This window comes from Corticium candelabrum, chromosome 11, assembly GCF_963422355.1.
Source record: "Corticium candelabrum chromosome 11, ooCorCand1.1, whole genome shotgun sequence".
Lineage (NCBI taxonomy): Eukaryota > Metazoa > Porifera > Homoscleromorpha > Homosclerophorida > Plakinidae > Corticium > Corticium candelabrum.
The window spans coordinates 6,602,827-6,624,070 of record NC_085095.1 but is presented as its reverse complement, the minus strand read 5'-3'; the positions used below and the strand labels follow the sequence as shown (position 1 = coordinate 6,624,070).

Sequence of the window (21,244 nt, the reverse complement as noted above, 5' to 3'; positions counted from 1 at the left end):
ACAGTCAGGTAAACTAATTAGCACACAAATTGCAGCTTGGCCGCCACGTTCAAAATTAGGGTTCTACTATGATTAGCACACTAAAGTAAACGCGTACATCAACGTAATGCTGAATCCCTAAAGCTAAAACCGTCGTGTACTCTATTAGTAGCTACAGTCGTACACTATCGCAATCCATCTTGTTCACAGTGCATTACCACGCACGCGCTGTCATGAAAAATACATGTTTATGTGAAACGTTACTAGCGAGCTAAAAATCAACAAGTTGTGAAAGGTCCCGCAAAGTTATGGCGGTAACTGAACCGTTTTGTACTTGAACATGGGAATCTGTCTCGATCTGACGCAATTGTCGCAGACCTGGACGAAATATGAGGTTTATCTGCATTGGCGGTGATATTACAGTTGATTTAATAATCGTACCCATTCAGCTGATATCTCTGCTGTCAGTAAATCGTAGGCTTTCTTACTCATTCCCGTGCAGATGCGATGAAACCAACTCTCGCAGCCACTTTCGCACAATATCGCCTCGTCGTCGTCGTTTACTTCCTTACGACATATTCCACAGGGATAAACAGGTAAAACACCTCCGTTTGTTGTATGACTTGGTCTTTGTTGACAACTCATATCAGAGCATACGCTAACGCGCGCTAGATTATCCTTAACTTACCTCTCCCGGATAACCATTAAAATTGATAGTAATTAACCATTAATTAAATGCAATAACTCATTGCCTCAAGTACTAGTACATGTACATATAAGCCATTTTGTCTCTAGCAGTTTCTCCTTTGCTTGCCATGCCAGGCGGCATTAAAGTGCTGAGCTTTCTTGTACTTTCAAAATACAGAATACATAAAAATCATCAATAACCAATTTGAAATTATTATCTACTGCTTCTGAGTTTTACTGTCATCAACGTCAAGTTTAGGGTACAACTTAGCTACATCTCCCTCCCTCTCTCGACGATCAAACTCTGTCCGAGATAAGGAAGTCAATTTTCCATGCTTCTTGCACACTTCCAACAATGATAACGACTTAGAGCTGCCACCTGCACAACAAAAAGACACAAAGCTTGCTTATTATGTGCAAACATAATAAACCAAGAATCATACTAATGATGTGAAAGTAGTTAGCCTTGTTACTCTGCAGTTTCAAAGATCCTTGTTGAGCGAAACGAGACTTCTTTGCTGGGTTCATGTCGCCATTATCTACCTGACTTCTGTGATTATCATGAGGCCATTCTGAAGATGGAATCCAACCAATTTCAGAACCTACCATACAAAGGTGTCAACCTCTATCCAACACAACTCAGCAAGATAACTCGACGGCAATGGCTGACTTTCAGTGTCTGTAACTTTTAAATCCTTCAAAAAGCGGTAAACCTACACACCTAAATGGCTCACACTCGTGTGCTGTCATTACAAAATACAAAACAACTCACTTTCTCGTGATTCGAAGAAAATTGACTGAATCCTTCTATAAAGTGTTGTAGTTCGGTCCATAACTGTCTGTAGAGTTCTTCTCGTCGTGGTCCCCTACTTCTTATGTTCAAGCCGGGCAAAGGGAGAGGCTCGCTGTTCAACTCTTTGTCATGTAGCCTGACGAGATTCTAAAATCAAAAAAGCAACTCAGTAACAGATAGCTAAAACAATATTACTAAACAAATAGACAAACAAACAAACAAACAAACAAATAAACAAACAAAGACAGACAGGTGAGAAAGCATAACAGAAACAGGTACGCACTCAAATAGGCATCCATCCATCTGCAATCCCTAAAACGTAACACAATATTACAAAAACCATAACTACATACTTGTTTGCAAGCAGAAAGTTCCTCGTCTGTCATTTTTTGGCTCTTCATAAGAGACAGTAGTGGTTCACACTCCTGCAATCACTCACATCACACACTCGATTAAGTAAACCAATGATAGCCACACTTACATCAGGAATATTAAACAGGATAGTCTCGCTGATCACCAGAGGCCAGTAATGTGTCAGAGTTTCAAGCCTATGCATTGCTAACACAAAACAAAAAACATCCAAATGTAACTTAGACATAGAACAAACTGTCAATGTACACAGAACTATAATGTAGGAGTTGTGTGTGTGTGTGTGTGTGTGTGTGTGTGTGTGTGTGTGTGTGTGTGTGTGTGTGTGTGTGTGTGTGTGTGTGTGTGTGCGTATGTGTGTGTGCGCATGTGTGTGTGTGTGTGAACTTAATTTCTCACCCAGTTGAATCGAATTCTTTTGCAATGAGCCTTGTGGCTGTGGAGCCAGTTGGGAACTTCTCATTAGTTCACCAAAGTCCTGTGACAGAAACAATCAGTGCACATTGCTTTGAACAAGCATTTGTTTTAGCTGTTAGTTATGCAAGTAATACGTTTATTCTGTAATCAGTGACTCTTCCTCCACAGCCTTCACTGATAGATGGTGGATCCTCAAGGAATGATCTTCCACTGTTTGATGTGTAGCAATGTAGATAGATAACACCTACACAACAAGCCTTTCTAGCGTAGTGAAAAACATTTTTATATGCCTCAAACATCACATACATAGCATACACATGTAGATACACAAGAACACGCAAACACACACGTAAAATAATGTCATGTGTACATACACACATGCAGGTGTACACACACACGCGCACACACACACACCTCAGTTTTACTGCTCTAATTAATTAACATCTATTTCACACAGATATGACACACAACACATGCATACTGCAGTACCATACCTTCATGATTAGCGAGAACATATGACAATGTCTTAGAGCGGTTCAACGGCTCCAGTGTGACTGCTCTCCCTAATACACCACAATTCACAACAAGCACAAGATCGACAGCGTAGCTATAACAAGCACACACCTTGAAGCAAAAAATTGACAAGACAAGAAGCTGGCCTACTAGTCACCTAAAAGATAACAAAATAGAAACATGGAACGCAACCTGTCAGAGATATGTGAGGCACTAACATCAGCAGGGGTGATACGAACAGCTCCTGGACATTGATGCAGTTCTAATCAATGTAATCAACATAAAATAACTGCAAGTCAATAAATGTGACACTTTGGCTTCTAACCCAGTGTGTTGCTACGAGGCATCACCCATCTTAGTTGAAGGTTTTTGTCTAATCATACAATGATGACTAAATCACAGTGAAAGCAATGTGTTATGGATGATGTCTGTACATAGCAAAAGGTGTCTAGTGTTGCTTGTTAAATGTGATACTATTCACAAATCCTAAATCCTAAATGTCAGGAGCTGCCTCTCAGAGGTCACGCCCCAGCTGTTAAGCTGGGCCCTGTGCACTACTCAGAAAACTCTGGGCCTGCGCTAGCAAACTCCTGGAGCCAGGCCAGGCACTCGCAGGAGACAGGCACTCGCAAAAGTACTGACTGGTAAAGCCAACCGTGGTGTGAGCACCCGAAGTCTCACCAGAACCCCAGTGGCTGATGTCACGTCACAGCCGATGGCCGCTTAGAACCCCAGTCAATGACCAGGTACTCATTTATACTCCTAAGTTGAAAAGCAAATGTGTGTTAGTTTCTTGCTTAATTAAGGAAATTATGCCATAGCTCGCCATCACTGTGACTTGAACTTGCTATTCACACACACACACACACACACACACACACACACACACACACACACACACACACACACACACACACACAAACACACACACACCACAATTAGTTTCAGCTCAATTTCAAAGTTGCAAAATGCCAAACCTTTGCTTGCTGACTCCATGAACACATTCGCTGAATGAAGTATGTTCACATCATAGTTTGCAGACATTCCAGCCTGCTGCTCTTCCTAAGGCATTCATATCAATCACCCACAATACAAACAAAACCCAAAACATTTTAATAAAAAATAACTAACATTTTTAACTTAATATTTATAAGTAATTAATATGAAATACTAAACAATTAGTTCCCACCCAAAAAAACCATAATACTGCATCTGCATATCAATATTTCACCTTCATAGGAATGCCGGTGACAACAGAGCAATGCAGGTTGTGATGCTGTTTTACAAGATTGCCCATGTGTTCCATCAGAGAGCCACACCATACTGAACGAACTTCACACGTCATATTCTTATCACATAATCAACCGTATTTCAAACATTTCAAGGCATTTGACTGATAACTGAACATAACAACACACCATTGACGATTGAGTAGCATGTGACTGTGCTTGTGATTCTGAGTTACAAAGGTTTAGAATTAATACTGAAAATGGTACTGTCCTGTAACAATAATGTAGCTTTAGTTTGTAAGACGGTTGTGGAGAGAAATGAAAAGTACTGGCTTCCGCCTCGAAGAGCTGCTGCTTCAACTGCTTCTGATATTACAGAGCTATAAGTCCAAAGTCAATCTCTACCATATTCGATGATCTAGTCTACACCGTAAATCTAACAAACAAATGGACAGACAGACAAACAGACAGACAGACAAACAGACAGACAAACAGACAGACAAACAGACAGAAAACACAAGCAGTCAAACAAATAAACAAATAACAATAACAAACAAACTAATAGACAAACAGAAAGAAAGAAAGAGACAGACAAACAACAGACAGACAGACAGACAGACAGACAGCCAGTAGCATAATTTTTTAGCTGCTATGTGTACACATATGTGTATTTTCATTAGCTTGCAAACTTTACTTTTGCCTTTTGCTGATACGTACTATAGTTTGATGTTTGAAATAGATGTATTGACAAACAGACAGACAGACAGACAGACTGATACACAGGCACTACTTAAAACAGATACACAAATGTACAAACAGACACAACCTAAGCAAACACACAAACAAACAAATTAACAAACAAAAATTATTAAACACACATCTGTCCATCAATAAACTGATAGCCAACCAGTCATCTCAACAACAAAACAGCTTGCAAAATGAACTAAAAAATTCACCTTCTGTCTGGATTGAATGTAGTAAGCAATATGATGTACTTCTTCCCCAAAACAGTAGTATCTAGTTGCCTAATAGCCAGTTGCACAGCAGACACATAATTATCTTGCAATGATGGGTAGACGCCAGATTGCAGGTCTTGACTCAACTCACACAAACGACTAAACAACTAATGCAAAGTAGTGATTACATAACGACAATTTTGGCAATGAAAATGAAGGAGTGGAATGACACTTTGGTAAGATGTTGAGGTTCGTCAGAGGCCAAGATGGTGCAAGACTCGACGCCAGCTGCAATTACTGGAAGCTAATAGAAACAATTAGGTTAAGGTGTGGTGTATGTGTGTCAGTGTGTGTGTGTGTGTGTGTGTGTGTGTGTGTGTGTGTGTGTGTGTGTGTGTGTGTGTGTGTGTGTGTGTGTGTGTGTGTGTGTGTGTGTGTGTGTGTGTAATATATAATTGTTTGTTAAATGTCAGTCAGTTCAGTCAGTAGATCAGTTGTAGCAGTTGAGTTTGTATAATACCTAATACTGTGAGAAACAGTGGCGGCCAAATTAAAGTAGTTGATTGGCCAATCGCTAGCAAACTCATGCAGACTTGCAGTTACTGGCCAAGTGTTACCTCACATGTAACAACTCATTTCTTGCAATACTTTCAATTGTTGACATACAAAACACGCATTATTAATTAAGTGAAATAGAGAAATGCATTGTATACATGACAGAGTTCTGTTGGGTGCTGGCTGCTTCACTGGATAATGATTGACGCAAAAAAGCATCAGAGGTTCTTAATTAAATTATCTAATTACAAATTATAGCATCTGTCTGTCTCTCTCTCTATATGTATTGTGTGTGTGTGTGTGTGTGTGTGTGTGTGTGTGTGTGTGTGTGTGTGTGTGTGTGTGTGTGTGTGTGGTGTGTGTGTGTGTGTGTGTGTGTGTGTGTGTGTGGTGTGGTGTGGTGTGTGTGTGTGTGTGTGTGTGTGTGTGTGTGTGTGTGTGTGTGTGTGTGTGTGTGTGTGTGTGTTGTCTGTCGTTTGACACCTACAATGCCGCGTCTAACCTTCCTCTTTCCACCATAAAGATCAAATACAACTCGTGCATACTCCACAATTCCCTCAACAGCAAACGTCCACATAGACTTAGACAACTTGACCACTTGAGATGGCCCTCTTCCCTTTCCTATGTCTATACTCAACCGACGACCAGCAGCACTTCGCATTTCACTTCCACAATTGCAAATCAACGCCATTCTAGGTAACAGTTTAGCGTGCGTTAGACTCACGTGCCAAATACGTTGTACTAGTGGCACTTACACTGGCGTAAACGCGCGTTATCCAACATACGTCGACTACGCATGCTCTGTGTCCGCTAGTGAGCTATGAAGCGGCGCAGTTTCGAGACTAACAAGCGAGCGAGGCCAGTGAGAAAAATAAGAGTAGTTGAGAATGGCTATTCATCAAGGTGTGTACTATTTGGGCCGATGCAGATCGCTCAGTTTCAATGTCTTCTTATCTCTAGTTCAAGATTGCTCACTTGTGTCAAACTCTTTTTGGTCTGGATACTCATTATGGCGCTGGATTACGCTCTAGAGTTCAGGATCGAGTTTTTCTGGCCTGTTTGGTTATTGCTGAGAAGTTGTGTCGACTCTTTCCGCTACCAGGGCATGGTAATTAGAGGATTTCGGTCTGTCAGTCGTTTCCTTGTTTGTCAGTGTGCGGTCTTCTTGTCTGTATTTTGTCTGTCTATCTGGCTGGTTGTTTGTGTATTTATTTTGTGTGTGGTGTTTGTTGTTGTTTGTTCACTGCATTTGTGTGAGTGTGTGTGTGTTTGGTTGTTAACTGCATTTGTGTGTGTGTGTGTTTGTTTGTTTGTGTCCGTCCTTGTGTGTGTGTGTGTGTGTGTGTGTGTGTGTGTGTGTGTGTGTGTGTGTGTGTGTGTGTGTGTGTGTGTGTGTGTGTGTGTGTGGCAAATGGCAAATGGATAAGGAGCTGCCATTAAACGGTGATGCCCCAGCCAGATGGCTGGGTTCCTGTGCACTAAGCAGGAGCTATGGGCCGTGTTAAGCAATCTCCTGGAGCCTGGCCAGATGCTCACAGGAGCACCGACTGCGACGCCAACTGTGGTGTGGGCACCCGAAGTCCCACTCGGACCCCAGTGGCTGATGGACTTTGTCACAGTTGGAGGCCTTTGCCACCCCAGTCAAAGACCAGGTACTCATTTATACTCCTGAGTTGAGAGTGCTATAGCATAATTTCCTTGAACAAGAAACTTACAGACAATTGCCTCTCTTGACTTAGGAGTATAAATGAGTACCTGGTCTTTGACTGGGGTGGCAAAGGTCTTCGACTGCGACAAAGTCCATCAGCCACTGGGGTCCGGGTGGGACTTCGGGTGGCCACACCACCGTTGTCGTCGCAGTCGGTGCTCCCGCGAGCACCTGGCCAGGCTCTAGGAGATTGCTTAGCACGGTCCATAGCTCCTGCTTAGTGCACAGGAACCCAGCCATTAACGGCAGCTCCTTATCCATTTGCCATTGTGTGTGTGTGTGTGCTTGTTTGTGTGTCCATCCGTGTGTGTTTGTTTGTTTGTGTGTCTGTGTGTGTGTGTGTCCGTCCGTCCGTGTGTGTGTGTGTGTGTGTGTGTGTGTGTAGATTGTATGCTGGAGTGCTTGTGTTTCAACTAGGTGTTTATGATGCTGTTTGTTGGGCTCGTATGTATATCCGATGCTATCTGTTTTTTTCTATTCCCGAGCCCGTGGCTCCTATTTGCCGCCAGTAACTATGCTTGGGTACAACTTGTTTGGCACTCAGGTATGTCTTCTACTATACTGATAGACGTTTGACACCAATGTATGTCAGTTAATTAAATTAGCATTATAGCCTTTATTACCTCCTCATGTCAGTGATATTTCCTTGTGTGGTGTGTCTTGATTGTCATTGTGTTGACAGATCGAGGGATAGGACTGCCTTTTGTCATCACTTGGTGTTTCTTTGTGTATGTTGAGGCCACCATTCGACTTCAAGATCCACCACCACATCTCGACCTGAGCAGACCATTTGCTGCTCATTGTATAGGATACCCTGTTGTCACATTAGGTTTTGGACTCAAGAGCTACTTAGAATTCAGCATTCAAGACGTGAGATGATAGTAGTGTTAAGTCCCTTTTTTAGACAATTAAATTAATTTGTATTGGTTGGGTATAGAGAAGAAAACAAGCAGTGAGAAAAGAGAACGCATTTTACTTTGAATTAATTGAAAAGGCTCTACCAGAAATGCCTAGTGACGTGGAAAGCAAGCAGTTATCTCAGCAAGTAGATCAGTCACAAGATACGAAAGTTATTCAAGCAACCAATGAACATCAAACATATGAACAGCATGGGAGAATACAAGGTTTGTTGTCTTGGTTTTTGAGTCGAAGGAAGCAAGAAGAAGAAATCTCATCAAATAGTGTGGTTGCAAATGGAGAAGCAAAGCCGGTGAAACAGAACGGAAAAAAAGCAGTGTCAAATGTAACAGACACTGCAGAGGGAAAAACGACATCCAGACTAAAACCAAGTCACAAACCAGGCACAACACCAAAACAGCCGAGACCACTACAACACCAACAGTTACAACCACAGGCACAATCAAAACACGGAAAACATGAACAGCAATTGCCTGAACAGCAGTTGCTTGAACGGCAGTTACCCCAGCATGTTATAGAACAACACATCAAAGAGGCACGTCATGGAGACAGCCACTCACAGCTACCACCACAAACACAAAGACAAACAGAACATGATACGACTGGCAGGTCAAACAACAGTGGACACGAAAAGGCAGTTTCGAAGAAGAATGGAGAAGACAAAAGACCGGTGAGTGCGACAAGACAAAGTACAGACCGTAAACTCAGTGATATGGATGTGGAGAGGCAACTAGCAGAATTAGCTGTTTCAGAGAAACAAATGAGAACTGAGAATGAAAGACTAAAGGCTAGCAACGAAGAAGCAGGACATAAAATGGATGAGTTGAGAAGGGAAGTCCAGCACAACGGAGAGGAGCTCCATACACTGGGCAAGAGGCTAAAAGGTGAACAGGAAGCGAGACAGACTATTGAACGCGAGCTGGAGACCGAAAGAAATAAGTCTTCGTCTGCAGAAGAAATGAAGAAAATGAAGAACAAACAGGAAGAAGCAGAGTTCAGACTCAGACACACAGAAATGGAAAAACAAAGCTTGGAGAGACAGCTGGCACAGACGAACGAGAACGCAAAGAAAGACAAAGACATGATGATGTCTGCATTGTCTGCAATGAAGGAAAAGAATGCACATTTAGAGAACAGCCTGAGTGCAGAGACAAGAATCAAGCTGGACTTGTTCTCAGCACTCGGTGACGCAAAGCGAAAAATCACAGTAAAAGAGGAAGAACTAGAATCAAAAAGCAAAGTGTGTGAGTCACTGGAGCAGCGAATAGCAGAACTAATGGCTCTTCTACCGTCCTCTGCAACCGAGGAAGAGAAAGACATGCCAATGGATGGTAGGATATCAACACGAAATTTTCATAGTGACGACTCGATTTACTAAGTGACTGTTTCAAACGCATACTGCTGCAGTAGCTGTATACTCAATAAATCATTGGCCTAGTGCCCTTTGACAGGTCCTTTACATGCAATAGTGTCAACAAGTAACTTGATGTCCCTCGAGGTTGCAGGTAAACTATAGTATAATGTGCATGTAATGTGTTATAGTGGAGTAGATCCTGAACCAACACTCCGTTCGTGGCGACGTTTCGCTAGCCCAGATGTCATGACTGGCTCCAATGGCTCGATGACTTGCGGAGAACTCATTGCAGCAAACATATTTTGTAGTTGACCCTACAAAACAACGCACTTATAGTTGCCACACAATCACCGGAAACAACATCTGAAGCAGAGACCACACTCAATACATTCAATCCACTACCACACAACCATAAGTGGTAACTGGCGATTGCCATGTCGGCAGCATTCTCGCTAATACGATAACATCAGCAACACAAAAGAAACAGAATGCAAATTTCAAGCTATTGCATTGTGCAGTAATTTGTTGCATACACTGTACCTGTAGTAACAACAAATCTCAATGGCCATGTCTAATGCTTTTAACAGGATGTGTTACTCGCAAATAGACAAACAGTGCAATGTAGTAGTGAAATCTCTAATATGCCAAATTTATGTTTCTCCTTCCTATTCATCGCCTGCTGTTTAAAGCAAGGCACACAACACGGAAACCTCCTAGTATGACAATTACCCGCTCAACAAAGTTTGAGCAACCCTACCAAGTGCACACAGCTTTGTCACAGCCAACTGGCATCACAGTCTGAATAACTGTGGCAACCCAGAAGACTACATGAATCAGGTAGGTCACACAGCTACCAAGCTGCTGTGATTATCTCCACTTCAGTGTAACAATCGATATCAGGTGGAGCAATCAACGACACTCAGAATTCCACAGACACACCAACAAGTGCACTAGAGTCTCTAGATCTTCCTTTCTTTCTCACAGTAAGGGAGACCAGCGAGCAAACCTATTAGCCATAAAGGACTCACAAATTTGTTTTGGGGTGTCCTCTAATACCACGATAGCAAGGCAAAGGGTAGCAACAATTAAGCGAGCACCGTGATCAATCAATAGTAGTGGTGATGCATTGAGTTGACAAAAAATCAAAATAAAATAACAAACGCATCAACAGACAAGTAACACTGCAACTACACTGACCTTAATGTGCGAGTCATTGAATGCCAGTTTCTTATCAGGCAATGCATTGCGGCCTTGAATCCACGGATGTTGAAGAACTTGATTAGCTGAAAGTCTCTTGTGAGGATCAACATGCAGCATCTTCTCTATAAGGTCCTAAACAACAAGTAAACAATGATGACAACAGAATCAGAAAACCCTTCACTCTGCACAAGAATAGCGACTCACGGCCATACATGACATGGTATTGTTCATGTGCAGATAAAATTTGTCAATGTACACATGAAATAATTAGTTAATAGACTTACCCTGGCAGCACTGGAGAGTGATTTCCAGTTGCCTGTCTTTGCAAAATTACCCTCTCCAATACGAGCTAAGATCCTCTGTGGATCGTCAGTTGAAGTGTTTGGAAACGGAGTTTGTCTGAAAGCAAGCAACAAAGAAAATGGTTAGAGAAAAATCCATAAACTACAAAACATTATCATATGCAACTGCGTATAATATATACTAAATACAGCATACTGTTTAGTGGGTTGGCACTAAGTTGTTATATCTTGGGCAACAACAGGCATGCCACCATCTTCAGAGGGGTGTGTACCTGTGGTATCCATAGTTCTATACACATCGTAACAGTCTGTTCTGGTTATTCATTCTTGGTTCGTTATACCCACCAGCACACACGTGCGCGTGCGCGCACACACACACACACACACACACACACACACACACACAGCATACATATACATCAGCAGTCATACAGACAGCCTAATTATTATGCCATCCTGCTGTCAAGTGCTCTATATTTTTGGTCTTTAATCATGACATTTGGCTTAGTTGCAAAGTTGCCGGATTGGCAGGTCTGCAAACCACTAGTATAACAGCATGCTGTACAGCATAAATTAACCAGATAGACAACACAAATTCTCCTTCAACAGTCAGTTCATTATTAACTTAAACTTGACTCACATAACCGACCCCACAAGCATGGAATACAGCAACACTCCAAGGCTCCACACGTCGGCTGCAGCATCATATCCTTGTTTCTTCAATACTTCAGGAGCTACAAAGTTTGCTGTATAGCACGGTGTCATTAACAAACCGTTGTCTGCTCTCATCTGCTTTGCAAAGCCAAAGTCACCAATCCTCAACTTGTCGGGCGTGTGACCATCATTGACATAAAGAATATTTGACGGTTTGAGGTCACGATGAACAACCTGTATATGACACAACGACAGCTATAGCTTGGCAAAGTTGATGTCTGTTGGTCATGTGTTTCTCATTACTCCTTGGCTATGCAGGTATTCTACAGTCGATGTCAGCACGTAAAGAATAGCTGCCGCTTCTCGTTCGGAAAGACATTTCTGCTTCAAAATGTAATCAAGTAGTTCGCCTCCTTTGAGTAGATCGGTCACAATATATACGTTTTTTCCATCATCAAATATCTATCAGATCAATCAAAATACATGTAAATGTAAATGATATAGCTGACCAGAAGACAATGAGGATAGGTGACATTGATGATGGCCAAACAGAAGTAGAAAAACAGACAGTGACACACTGATAGAAAACACTCAGACACATAAACATGCATACTGTATGATGTTGCTGTTATGAGTTCAAATATAATATTACATGGTTAAAGTTGCCACCCACTAAGCAGACACATACCATAGGCTTTTTCACACTTGAAGAGCATTCAAACCACATTCAATCCACTTTGCAGCAGATGTGAATTGGATGCGCATTAAATGTGCATTGACCCACTTCACTAGGAAAACGCAATCCACGTAAATGTCATAAACACGCCTATCAGTGTAAGGTGCGCTAGAACCTGCGGTCATCATGGCTGCCAGTCTCTTCATGGAAGGAACGTAGATCTATTGTTGCTGGGTAGGCGTTGTGCCACGTACAGCCGCCACCAATGTGCATTGAATCCACTTCACACCACCTCCGCATGTGGTTTGAGCAATAGCCAATGCACATCAGGTGTGAAAAAACGCCAATGGGCTTTGGAGTGATGTGGTGTCAAATAGGTTGGGGGGGGGGGTGACCAGCTGGACTCTTGAGCCTAATACCGGCTTTATACTAGACAATTTGACTTGAGCCAAACTGGCCCGTGCTAATTTGGCCAGGTGTAAACGATGTTGGCTCAAGCTAAGTGCACTTAGCCCGTGCTAAATTAGTCAAAGCTAAACGATAGGGCAAGGCTCGAGCTAAACCTAACCATGTGTTACATATTTTCGTGTTACTGGGCAACAATACATATAGTATATTTCCCTCTGTGTATTCTTGTATTTCTCGTTCCATATTCGCAACCTTGAAGACTTTGATGAACGTGTCAAAGAATCTTTTAGAAAGGTTTTGCACCGGAATCAACAAAATAAGATTAGAAGTAAAACAGTAACGTCTTCTTCATGCGCTTGTGCAAAGCATGCCAAATGCACCACCAAGCCCAGTTAGCCCAGATAGTCTAAACACCCCACCAATCATGCCAAATTAGCACGGGCCAGGCTCGAGTGAGTCAAATCGTCTAGTGCAAAGCCAGTATAAGTGCGAAAGGCCTTATGTTCCAAATTTCAAGTCGGCCATAATCTACCTAAAGCAGATTTATATAGATTTCTTATTGATACTTATGGAGATCATTGAAATACACATCTAGAAAGCCTACAAGCCGCTGCTTTAAAACACAATATGTCATAAAAGTAAAATATTAGAGAACGCAAAAAAAGAATGCATATTGCAGCTCCGGGTCTTCTGAAAACACAAGAATACCCTTCACAATACCCACAGAACGAGTAAGATGGCTCCTCTACTACCAAACTCTAGCAACTGTAAATGCGATTTCATCCCGCCCATTCTAAGAAAGTTCCTACCAATCAACTATCCCTATAACTCTCCATCTATCTATCAATCAACATCTCACACTATGTACTAGACCAAACAAGTAAAATCCTGACAACCCCATAAAACCCCAACAATCTGCCAAATCTTAACGTTCAACAATAAAATGCCAAAGTAACAAACACTTATCTACAAACGACAGTGTGAAAGGCCAAGTACACAACATTGAACAAATGTACCTACATCATGTAACTGGATTATATTCGGATGTTTCCCATATCTCAGCAAGATCTGCAACACACAAACATAAACATCACTCCCATCATAGCATATCAACATGAAAAAATGGTTACATCGATTTCTTCTTCTGGATCTCTCTTTGATTTGTCAATAATCTGAACAACACAGCACAACATCACATGGCAGTCCTACTCATCATTTCACACCATCTCACACCTTCACAGCACATTCTCTCCTCGTCGGTATGTGAACACATTTCTTCACCACACTGTATGATCCGACGCCAACAACTTCATTCTATAGAATGTAAGAGAATGCAACTACATGCCTGCCACTTGAATGTTTGCAACGACATATGTCCTACGTGTTTGATATCATATTCAGTTGTGATGAGAGATGAACGGCGTGATGACGAACGCTGTGATTAAGACAAGCACAAACATAAAATACACAAACTATTGATTCCATGAATAATGTGCATACTAAGCAACTAAAAGCCATGGTTACTGAAAAATTTGAAACGCTAATACAACATAAAGTGTTACACAAACAACCTGCAGCAATATTTAAGCATTCGAGTGCAGTAGACTAAATAAAGTCTTTGGAATCTGTGAAGCAAGTGCATACGGTCAAAACATCAATTTTCACTCACCGTAGATGACAAGTTGCTATCAATTCCTGAGTCTTCTGCTTCTTCCTGCATCATACACAGTTTCAACCATATACACTCTGAGACTTTGTTAATATCAACCTCAATCACAGCAGGTGCAATGAAACTAAATCCTTTAAATAGTTGATGTGACTTGGCACTAACCGGAGCGCCAGGGGAATCTAAAGAGAGTAAAAAACATAACACAACAAAGACAGTAGAGATTTGCATGGTGATATCATACCACGAGGAGTGCGTTGTGTAAATTCTCTGTCAAAATAGAAAGTATCGTCTCGACTAACTGCAGGCTTGAACGGCGGCTTTACCTCCCGCCTGAACAATCTCTAAACAACAGAATGAAGTTCGATCACTTTCATTCACCGTTCTCACATCTATTCAACAACAAACATGCAATACCCCCTTACAACATTACATACAATGGTATGTACGTACTTTGGCGTTCACACAAAGGCAATCAATACTGTCTTGCAGTCCATTTTAATGATTTATAACACAATACAAGAAACATCCTAGAACAATAGTATACTCTATGGTATGAAAGTGGAGTTGCCAGATTTCTCTTTCAAAAGGTTGATTATCAATACACAGGTCATGCAACTAACACCAAGCAGCACCATCAATCAACATAGGCTTTTGCATACTTTCTAATTTCGATTGTTTCTCATGTCAGCACAAGCATACAAATGGACACAAATATCAATGTTAAATTTTATTACTCACATACACAACTGCCTTGTTGTAAACTAATTGAATAGTTACGGCTTCTGCCAGACAGTATGAAAACTGAACATTGTTGAAACACAGCTGTGTCCAATATTGTAGCCATAAACTAATAAACTAGATTGAAAACTCAGCTGTATACAATAGATTAGATTGCAAGTTTGTTAACAAAAGCGCCGTTGTATTATCTAAGTCATCCTTTAATCTAGTACTAATACATCAGCATTTCAGTTCGTTTCACCTTTGTAATCTATCTCCCCTAGTTTCAATTTTGTACTTCACATTGTCGCTTGTAAGATGGATCATTTAACGTGTACTGTAATAGCTAATGAATCCTTCAACTCAATACAATTAAATATGAATATCTTGCCTGTAACTGCCAGCATGCAAATGCACTACTCTATCTTGGCAATGAATATAAGTTGCTGCTCACCCATCAATCTGCCCTATTTATTCATCTATCAATCCATCTAGTCAGTCACCTACGTTTGCTCCTGCTAACGCATGCATTGTTTAGCCTTGCCACTCACATCCCAATCTATAGAAGAAAAGAACACATGCTGTTTGATGTTCTCGATTCCATTAGGACCATGACCCATTCTGTTTTGAGGATTTCGTTTGAACAACGCCCGCAGGAGACTTTGAGCATCCCCGCTCAAGAACTGCGGCATGCCAAGCTTTGCTCTAGGCAAAAGCACATGTTTAAACATTAACACAAAAATGGACATTCTCAACTAACTTCATAATCATTGTCATTGTAACTTTCCTGTTTTCTCCTTGAAAAGGTAATGAACCAGTCAACATCTCATACTACAGAGAAACAATTCAATATTACTACAGTCAATTAGTTGAGAGAATAGAAAGATAAGCAAACCATTAAAACTCCATATGACCACCAGTCAGCAGTCGTGCTATGGCCACGACGATTCACAACCTATAGAAAACAACTGTATGTCTTACAAATGTATGTATTGCACACAAAGTGTGCAAGTACAAGGACTGAATGAGTACTAATCAACAGTCTGTCTCTACCATTACAGAGCTTTACTGTATATCACATGCATCTTGTGCTTATCCTGGACATTCTGAAACGTCCTGGTATGTTCCGTGTCTCCTAAGGGTTAGAACAAACAGCACGAGCACAATGTATCACTTGCTAGTAATTTTGGAAACAGTCTACTGGCCTCCTGTGATTCAGCTGCCTCCACAAAGGAGGAGTGCTAGCATCAACTTGGCATTAATACTTACTCACCAGCACATGCATTGCACGTTCTCAGCTCATCTGTAGCTCCATAGTTTTATTACCACCATCACTTTAGAATTGCTTTAGGCTAATGATTGCTAGTGGCAGTGTCAACAGCTCCTAAAGACTCTAATCACTACAAATATGCTACAAATTTGAGTGACAAATCTAGTCAAGACATTGAATGTACCAGAGCAAAAAATTATACAAACTAATGTTTGTCAGAATGTCTCCAGTAGTCTCCAACTTCTGGTTGATGTTCAGTACTACACATCTAGCTTCCTAAAAGCTGCAGTGTCCTCTACCATTATCGTTCATTGCTGCTGCAAATACAGTAGTACTATCTCTCTCACTCTCTACCTACCTGATCCTCCACTCATTGCACAGCATACCACCTACATTATTGTTTTCTTGATTCAAGTAAGCTCCACCCCAACTTTGACAAATGCGCTAAGATTTCCACACCCTTTAGTCCTTTAATTAGTGCTAATTGGCACTCTCCAAAGTGACTGTTTGCTAGATTTATGCCTGTAGAAATGCTCATATCCTTCAACATGCTCGTATTCTTCAACTTGCGCATGCCTGTTGACCACATGTTGAAGGTTTTGATGACTCAGATACCATATAGAAGATTAGATTTCTATATTCAGGTAGTGGCAGTGGTTGGAAGCTCTACTAATGTAGCAGAAGTTAATAAATCAATCACTTCCACAATTAACAACATTAGCTGTCAATTTTTATAGAAAGCCCCATCCCATACTGACCTTTTGACCATAAACTTTGACTCTGGCTAACAATGGGAAGTGAAGAATAATGAAGGGAGTATGCTATACAGTATGCAACAATCATGACTTCCTCTCTAACTCCCTTCCTCTTATTTCTGGAATCCTTTATAACAAGGTCCTTATCTATTTCCAATAATGATTTAAGTCACCTGTCTATCCATCTGTCTATCTTCCCGTGACTGCCTGTTGCCTGTCTCCCTCTTTACTTGCCTGCCTGTCAATCTAAGTGCTTGTCTGTCCCCTTGTCAGCACACTGTGAATGATATGATGCATCACAAACAGTTCCATCTATCCTCACCTCTGGTGCCATATATTCTACAGTTCCACAAAAGGAGTATGTTCTTTTGTCATCCTCCTCCACTTCCAGCCCTTCCTTACTTAATCCAAAATCTGAAAGATGAAATTATAATATGAATAACAATATGCATCAGGTAAGATAATACGATATGAAAACTGACCAGTCAATTTGATGTGACCTGCTGTGTCAAGTAAAATGCTAGAAACGCGAGAGACAAAGTGAGAGACAAAGTGAGACACACACACAAACATCACACACACACACACACACACACACACACACACACACACACACACACACACACACACACACACACACACACAGCAAAACAGACGTATGGATTACTTTTCAGGTTTAAGATCTCTATAGATAACTCCTAAACCGTGTAGATGACTAAGAGCTAATCCAAGTTCAGCAAGATAAAACTTGACATCCTCCTCAGTGAACATCACCTAGCATCAAAGACACACACAAAACAATAATTCACAGAACACATCATCGAAAAATACAAAAAGGGAACCTCCTTCGATAGTCGAGTAAAGAGATCTCCGCCTCGAAGAAACTCCAAAATCATGTAAAGCTTTCCTTCAGTCTGAAAGGCTACAGGAATAGTTAAAAGCCACGCACGCAAATAACAATGTTGAAGACTACACAGACCATAAATAATGTCGACTATGAATGGATGTTTGACTGCAACAAGAATGTCCCTCTCCATTTTGGTACGTGCTCGATCACGAACTACAGATAAGACACAAGATCTCACACATACCCACACTTTAATTACTACATACAGTAAAGAGCAATTAGATATACAACTGATCAAGAAAGCTTGAGCTACAGCATGCCACATTTTAACTCGTACATTATTCAAGATATAATACTGCGTTTACACTAACAACTTTAGAACCAAGCCACACCAGATACATTTCAAGATTTCCATTACTGTACTAAATACTCGATAAAGGCCTCGTTTTGATGCCAATTTTGGTTATCTACATCAATTTCTACTATACCTGGTACAGTTCTGAAGTCTTTAGTGTTAACGTTGTATAAGAAACAGAAACATTGATAAATTTATGCACACATAACTACTAATCTGCAAGGTTTGATAAGCTATGATCAAGCCGATCAAGTCACATGTGCTACTTTCACTTAGAATCGCATGACCCAGAAGTTTATACACAAGCTCTCTAGTCTAGCTAAAGATCTATGAGTCTATCTGAACGTTTACAATATTCATAAAGCTATAGCGATACATGAACAAAAGATGGAATACGTTCAACTATTGTACTGGGTGACGAGCAATGACTTTACAAGGATGTCTACTAATACTTCAAGGACACACACACACACACACACACACACACACACACACACACACACACACACACACACACACACACACACACACAGACACACAGACACAGACACACAGAGTCTATTTTACAAATTAAGACAACTGATATAGCCCACAGGTGTTAACATCCTGCTTAAGGTTCATTTTAGGTAACCAAGAAACAGCAGGACAATAAAAACAGCTGAATGTACACAAACTACTTGTTACAGAACAGAGACAACACAGACAACACACCCATATCATATAAAATCAATGTCAGCCCCAGAAGGCACAATGACAGTCACAGCATTGCCAGTCATGATGATAGTGACATTCTATGAACTAATGGCAGCACAATAGACAAAGGGACATCAACCTGTCAGCCAGGGATGAACCAATTTTCAGCACAATAGACAATGGATTTAAACCTGTCAGCAAGAGGAAGCTAGACCACAACTGCACAGCTGCCCACCACCAGCATTCTTCGAATACCACCCAACCAATACCAGCACTATCACAGTGTTGAGTACTAGCAACGGAAAGAGCGATATACGAAAACGTGCTGTAACAGTAAGGGAAATTAGGATGAACCCAAATCCGCGTGCCACGCCCACGCTCAAGGCATTGCCACACCGCAATATCTAAGCGATATCCCCACATTGTCTCTTCACTATTGCCATCGTTTCACACAAATCCCCACTAATGCTCTCGAACTCCGTCCCCGGATCTCGTCCAGACAACCTGTCACCACCAAACTGTGACTTTCCACCCTGCCTGTCAATCTGACCACCTACACTGTCTCGTCGCTCGCAGCGCTCACCCTTCAACGTCGCCTTCTTCAAGACCTTCATGGCGTAGAGTGTCCCAGCATCCGGGCCCTCCGTCTTTTTGACGAGGAATACCTAAGTTGCCACATGAGAGCCAATCAGCAAATGTGCGATAGGGAAGGCGGCAATGTGTTACAGGTGACTAAAAACCCAGAACGTCACCCACCTTGCCAAAAGATCCTTGACCCAAAACGTGCAGCAGTTGGAAGTGAGCCGGCTCCGTTCTTTGACTGTTGGCCGTCACGCTCTGCGTGATATCAATATCCGACGTCGGTTCGCTCTCCTTTCACATTTCACTCACTCAGAAAATCAAACAGAACGAAAACGTTTCGAGACAAAGAGAGTACCGACCACTGTCGCGTCGTTGACCACTTCGTCTGTTGTTAGACCGAGTTCTGACTGTAAGACAGAGAAAGTGCGAACGTGTGACCTAATGTGGGACCTTCCGCGCTCTTACGTTCTGTCCGTGTTGCTGCGCAACGTCCATGAACGGGTTTACCTTCGCGAGTGGCATGCTACTGCAATCGTGGAATTAAAATCAGTAGACGTATATTGCGGTTGGAGGCAACGGAAGGAACTTGCAAGTTGTATGACGTCATCGACCCCACGTCATACTCATCATGATGTCATGGGGGTATTTCTACTGAACAACGTAAATAGTACGGGTATGTTTAGAACTAAATAAAATACGTTTATTACCAAGTCACTTCCGCACATCCTGTATTTGTAAAGTTGGGCCGTTAATGATAATTTATATTATTAATTAATTAATTAACATAATTAATTAATTAATTAAGAATTTGCTACTTTTGTATATTTGTTCTGTGCTGCGTGTTTTTCTCTTCTGTATCTCTTTTCTTTCTTATGCCCATGAGACCTCAAAGGAATTGCACTAATTAGTGTGAAATATCACATCATATCCTAGATCTTGATTGTCAAAAAATGTCTGACGTCACTTCTAAACATGGATATAAACTATTGTTTTGCTGGTAAATTCTACACACTGTAAATAGCAATAAACATTTAATAGTATAATTTTTTGCATAATTTAATTAATTAACTAATTTTTAGTATTTTTGTTGTAAGTCTGCTCATATCTATTTATAGAGCTCCGAATATTGATAAGTTATGTAAAAGTAATCTGTGGTATGTAGAGAGGTTATACAATTTATAGTTGACCACGCAATTAATTTAGACTTCCCCTAGGATGCCTGCCTACATATTATCTATTGAACTTCCTGGAATATATGCATGATGTCATGCTCTTGTCATTAACACACACACACACACACACACACACACACACACACACACACACACACACACACACACACACACACACACGCACACGCACACGCACGCACACACACACACACGCGCGCGCGCGCGCGTGCACGCAAATGTAGGCAAACACGTATGTGGTAAGTAAATTTCCTGGTTGTAAGGTCGGCTTCTTTCGACTCCCTTGGACACCTTGAACTCTTGTCAACTTTTTTTTAGCAGCCGCCAACCTCTGGAGCCAATAACCATTTACCCATCACCCAACCTTCTGTCTTCTATACATTTGCCATATTTCGATCACGTGCTGACTTAACTTACCCATTAATTCCATAACTCTGCAGAAACAAAC

The 21,244-nt window shown here is 41.3% G+C and overlaps 4 protein-coding genes across 5 annotated transcripts in view; 1 reads left to right on the top strand and 3 right to left on the bottom strand.

The window, feature by feature from the left end:
• Positions 1-663: 663 nt before the first annotated feature.
• LOC134187073 (integrator complex subunit 13-like) lies at positions 664-6,195 on the bottom strand. The gene is made up of 19 exons (XM_062655190.1): positions 6,001-6,195; positions 5,176-5,247; positions 4,944-5,110; positions 4,317-4,367; positions 4,177-4,258; positions 3,990-4,106; positions 3,736-3,820; positions 3,084-3,131; positions 2,977-3,020; positions 2,870-2,915; positions 2,740-2,808; positions 2,380-2,489; positions 2,228-2,306; positions 1,941-2,017; positions 1,813-1,884; positions 1,439-1,606; positions 1,337-1,379; positions 1,110-1,268; positions 664-1,045 (listed from the first exon to the last, which is right to left on the bottom strand). Exons 1-19 carry the CDS (start codon positions 6,187-6,189, stop codon positions 885-887), a joined length of 1,839 nt encoding a protein of 612 aa, XP_062511174.1. The 5' UTR covers positions 6,190-6,195; the 3' UTR covers positions 664-884.
• A 98-nt stretch (positions 6,196-6,293) lies between these two features.
• On the top strand, positions 6,294-9,502 carry LOC134186713 (macoilin-2-like). Its single transcript, XM_062654745.1, has 5 exons — positions 6,294-6,401; positions 6,459-6,606; positions 7,624-7,750; positions 7,889-8,076; positions 8,144-9,502. The coding sequence occupies exons 1-5, from the start codon at positions 6,319-6,321 to the stop codon at positions 9,500-9,502; spliced, it is 1,905 nt and encodes a 634-aa protein (XP_062510729.1). The 5' UTR covers positions 6,294-6,318.
• LOC134186711 (ribosomal protein S6 kinase 2 beta-like) lies at positions 9,475-20,192 on the bottom strand. Of its 2 annotated transcripts, none has more exons than XM_062654743.1 (24): positions 20,072-20,192; positions 19,966-20,013; positions 19,781-19,897; positions 19,608-19,689; positions 18,109-18,189; positions 17,972-18,051; positions 17,797-17,903; positions 17,612-17,649; positions 17,452-17,543; positions 16,000-16,059; positions 15,865-15,935; positions 15,656-15,809; positions 14,629-14,728; positions 14,487-14,566; positions 14,388-14,432; positions 14,100-14,153; positions 13,952-14,032; positions 13,849-13,890; positions 13,739-13,786; positions 11,938-12,096; positions 11,621-11,868; positions 10,963-11,077; positions 10,676-10,810; positions 9,475-9,792 (listed from the first exon to the last, which is right to left on the bottom strand). In XM_062654743.1, the coding sequence occupies exons 1-24, from the start codon at positions 20,126-20,128 to the stop codon at positions 9,661-9,663; spliced, it is 2,226 nt and encodes a 741-aa protein (XP_062510727.1). In that variant the 5' UTR covers positions 20,129-20,192; the 3' UTR covers positions 9,475-9,660. The 2 variants fall into 2 exon arrangements, with proteins under 2 accessions (XP_062510727.1, XP_062510728.1); XM_062654744.1 differs by having other exon boundaries at positions 11,630-11,868.
• A 1,050-nt stretch (positions 20,193-21,242) lies between these two features.
• The window catches only part of LOC134187486 (cullin-5-like), a 9,909-nt gene continuing 9,907 nt past the window's right edge, over positions 21,243-21,244 (bottom strand). Inside the window, exon 19 of the mRNA XM_062655619.1 lies at positions 21,243-21,244. This exon is cut by the window's right edge and continues 292 nt beyond it. The gene's annotated coding sequence lies outside the window, so the exon portion shown is untranslated.

Excerpts from the sequence above, each read along its gene's own strand:
- LOC134187073 (XM_062655190.1), bottom strand. The coding sequence starts at position 6,189 with ATGGCGTTGATTTGCAATTGTGGAAGTGAAATGCGAAGTGCTGCTGGT. Across the intron at positions 1,607-1,812 it reads AACTTTCTGCTTGCAAACAA|AATCTCGTCAGGCTACATGA; the intron begins GTATGTAGTTAT and ends TTTTGATTTTAG. Across the intron at positions 1,380-1,438 it reads TTTCTTCGAATCACGAGAAA|GTTTACCGCTTTTTGAAGGA; the intron begins GTGAGTTGTTTT and ends TTAGGTGTGTAG.
- LOC134186713 (XM_062654745.1), top strand. The coding sequence starts at position 6,319 with ATGAAGCGGCGCAGTTTCGAGACTAACAAGCGAGCGAGGCCAGTGAGA. Across the intron at positions 7,751-7,888 it reads ACAACTTGTTTGGCACTCAG|ATCGAGGGATAGGACTGCCT; the intron begins GTATGTCTTCTA and ends TTGTGTTGACAG. Across the intron at positions 8,077-8,143 it reads TAGAATTCAGCATTCAAGAC|AGAAGAAAACAAGCAGTGAG; the intron begins GTGAGATGATAG and ends GGTTGGGTATAG.
- LOC134186711 (XM_062654743.1), bottom strand. The coding sequence starts at position 20,128 with ATGCCACTCGCGAAGGTAAACCCGTTCATGGACGTTGCGCAGCAACAC. Across the intron at positions 14,729-15,655 it reads TTTCTTCTATAGATTGGGAT|AGATTGTTCAGGCGGGAGGT; the intron begins GTGAGTGGCAAG and ends TCTGTTGTTTAG. Across the intron at positions 13,787-13,848 it reads ATCCAGAAGAAGAAATCGAT|ATCTTGCTGAGATATGGGAA; the intron begins GTAACCATTTTT and ends TGTGTGTTGCAG.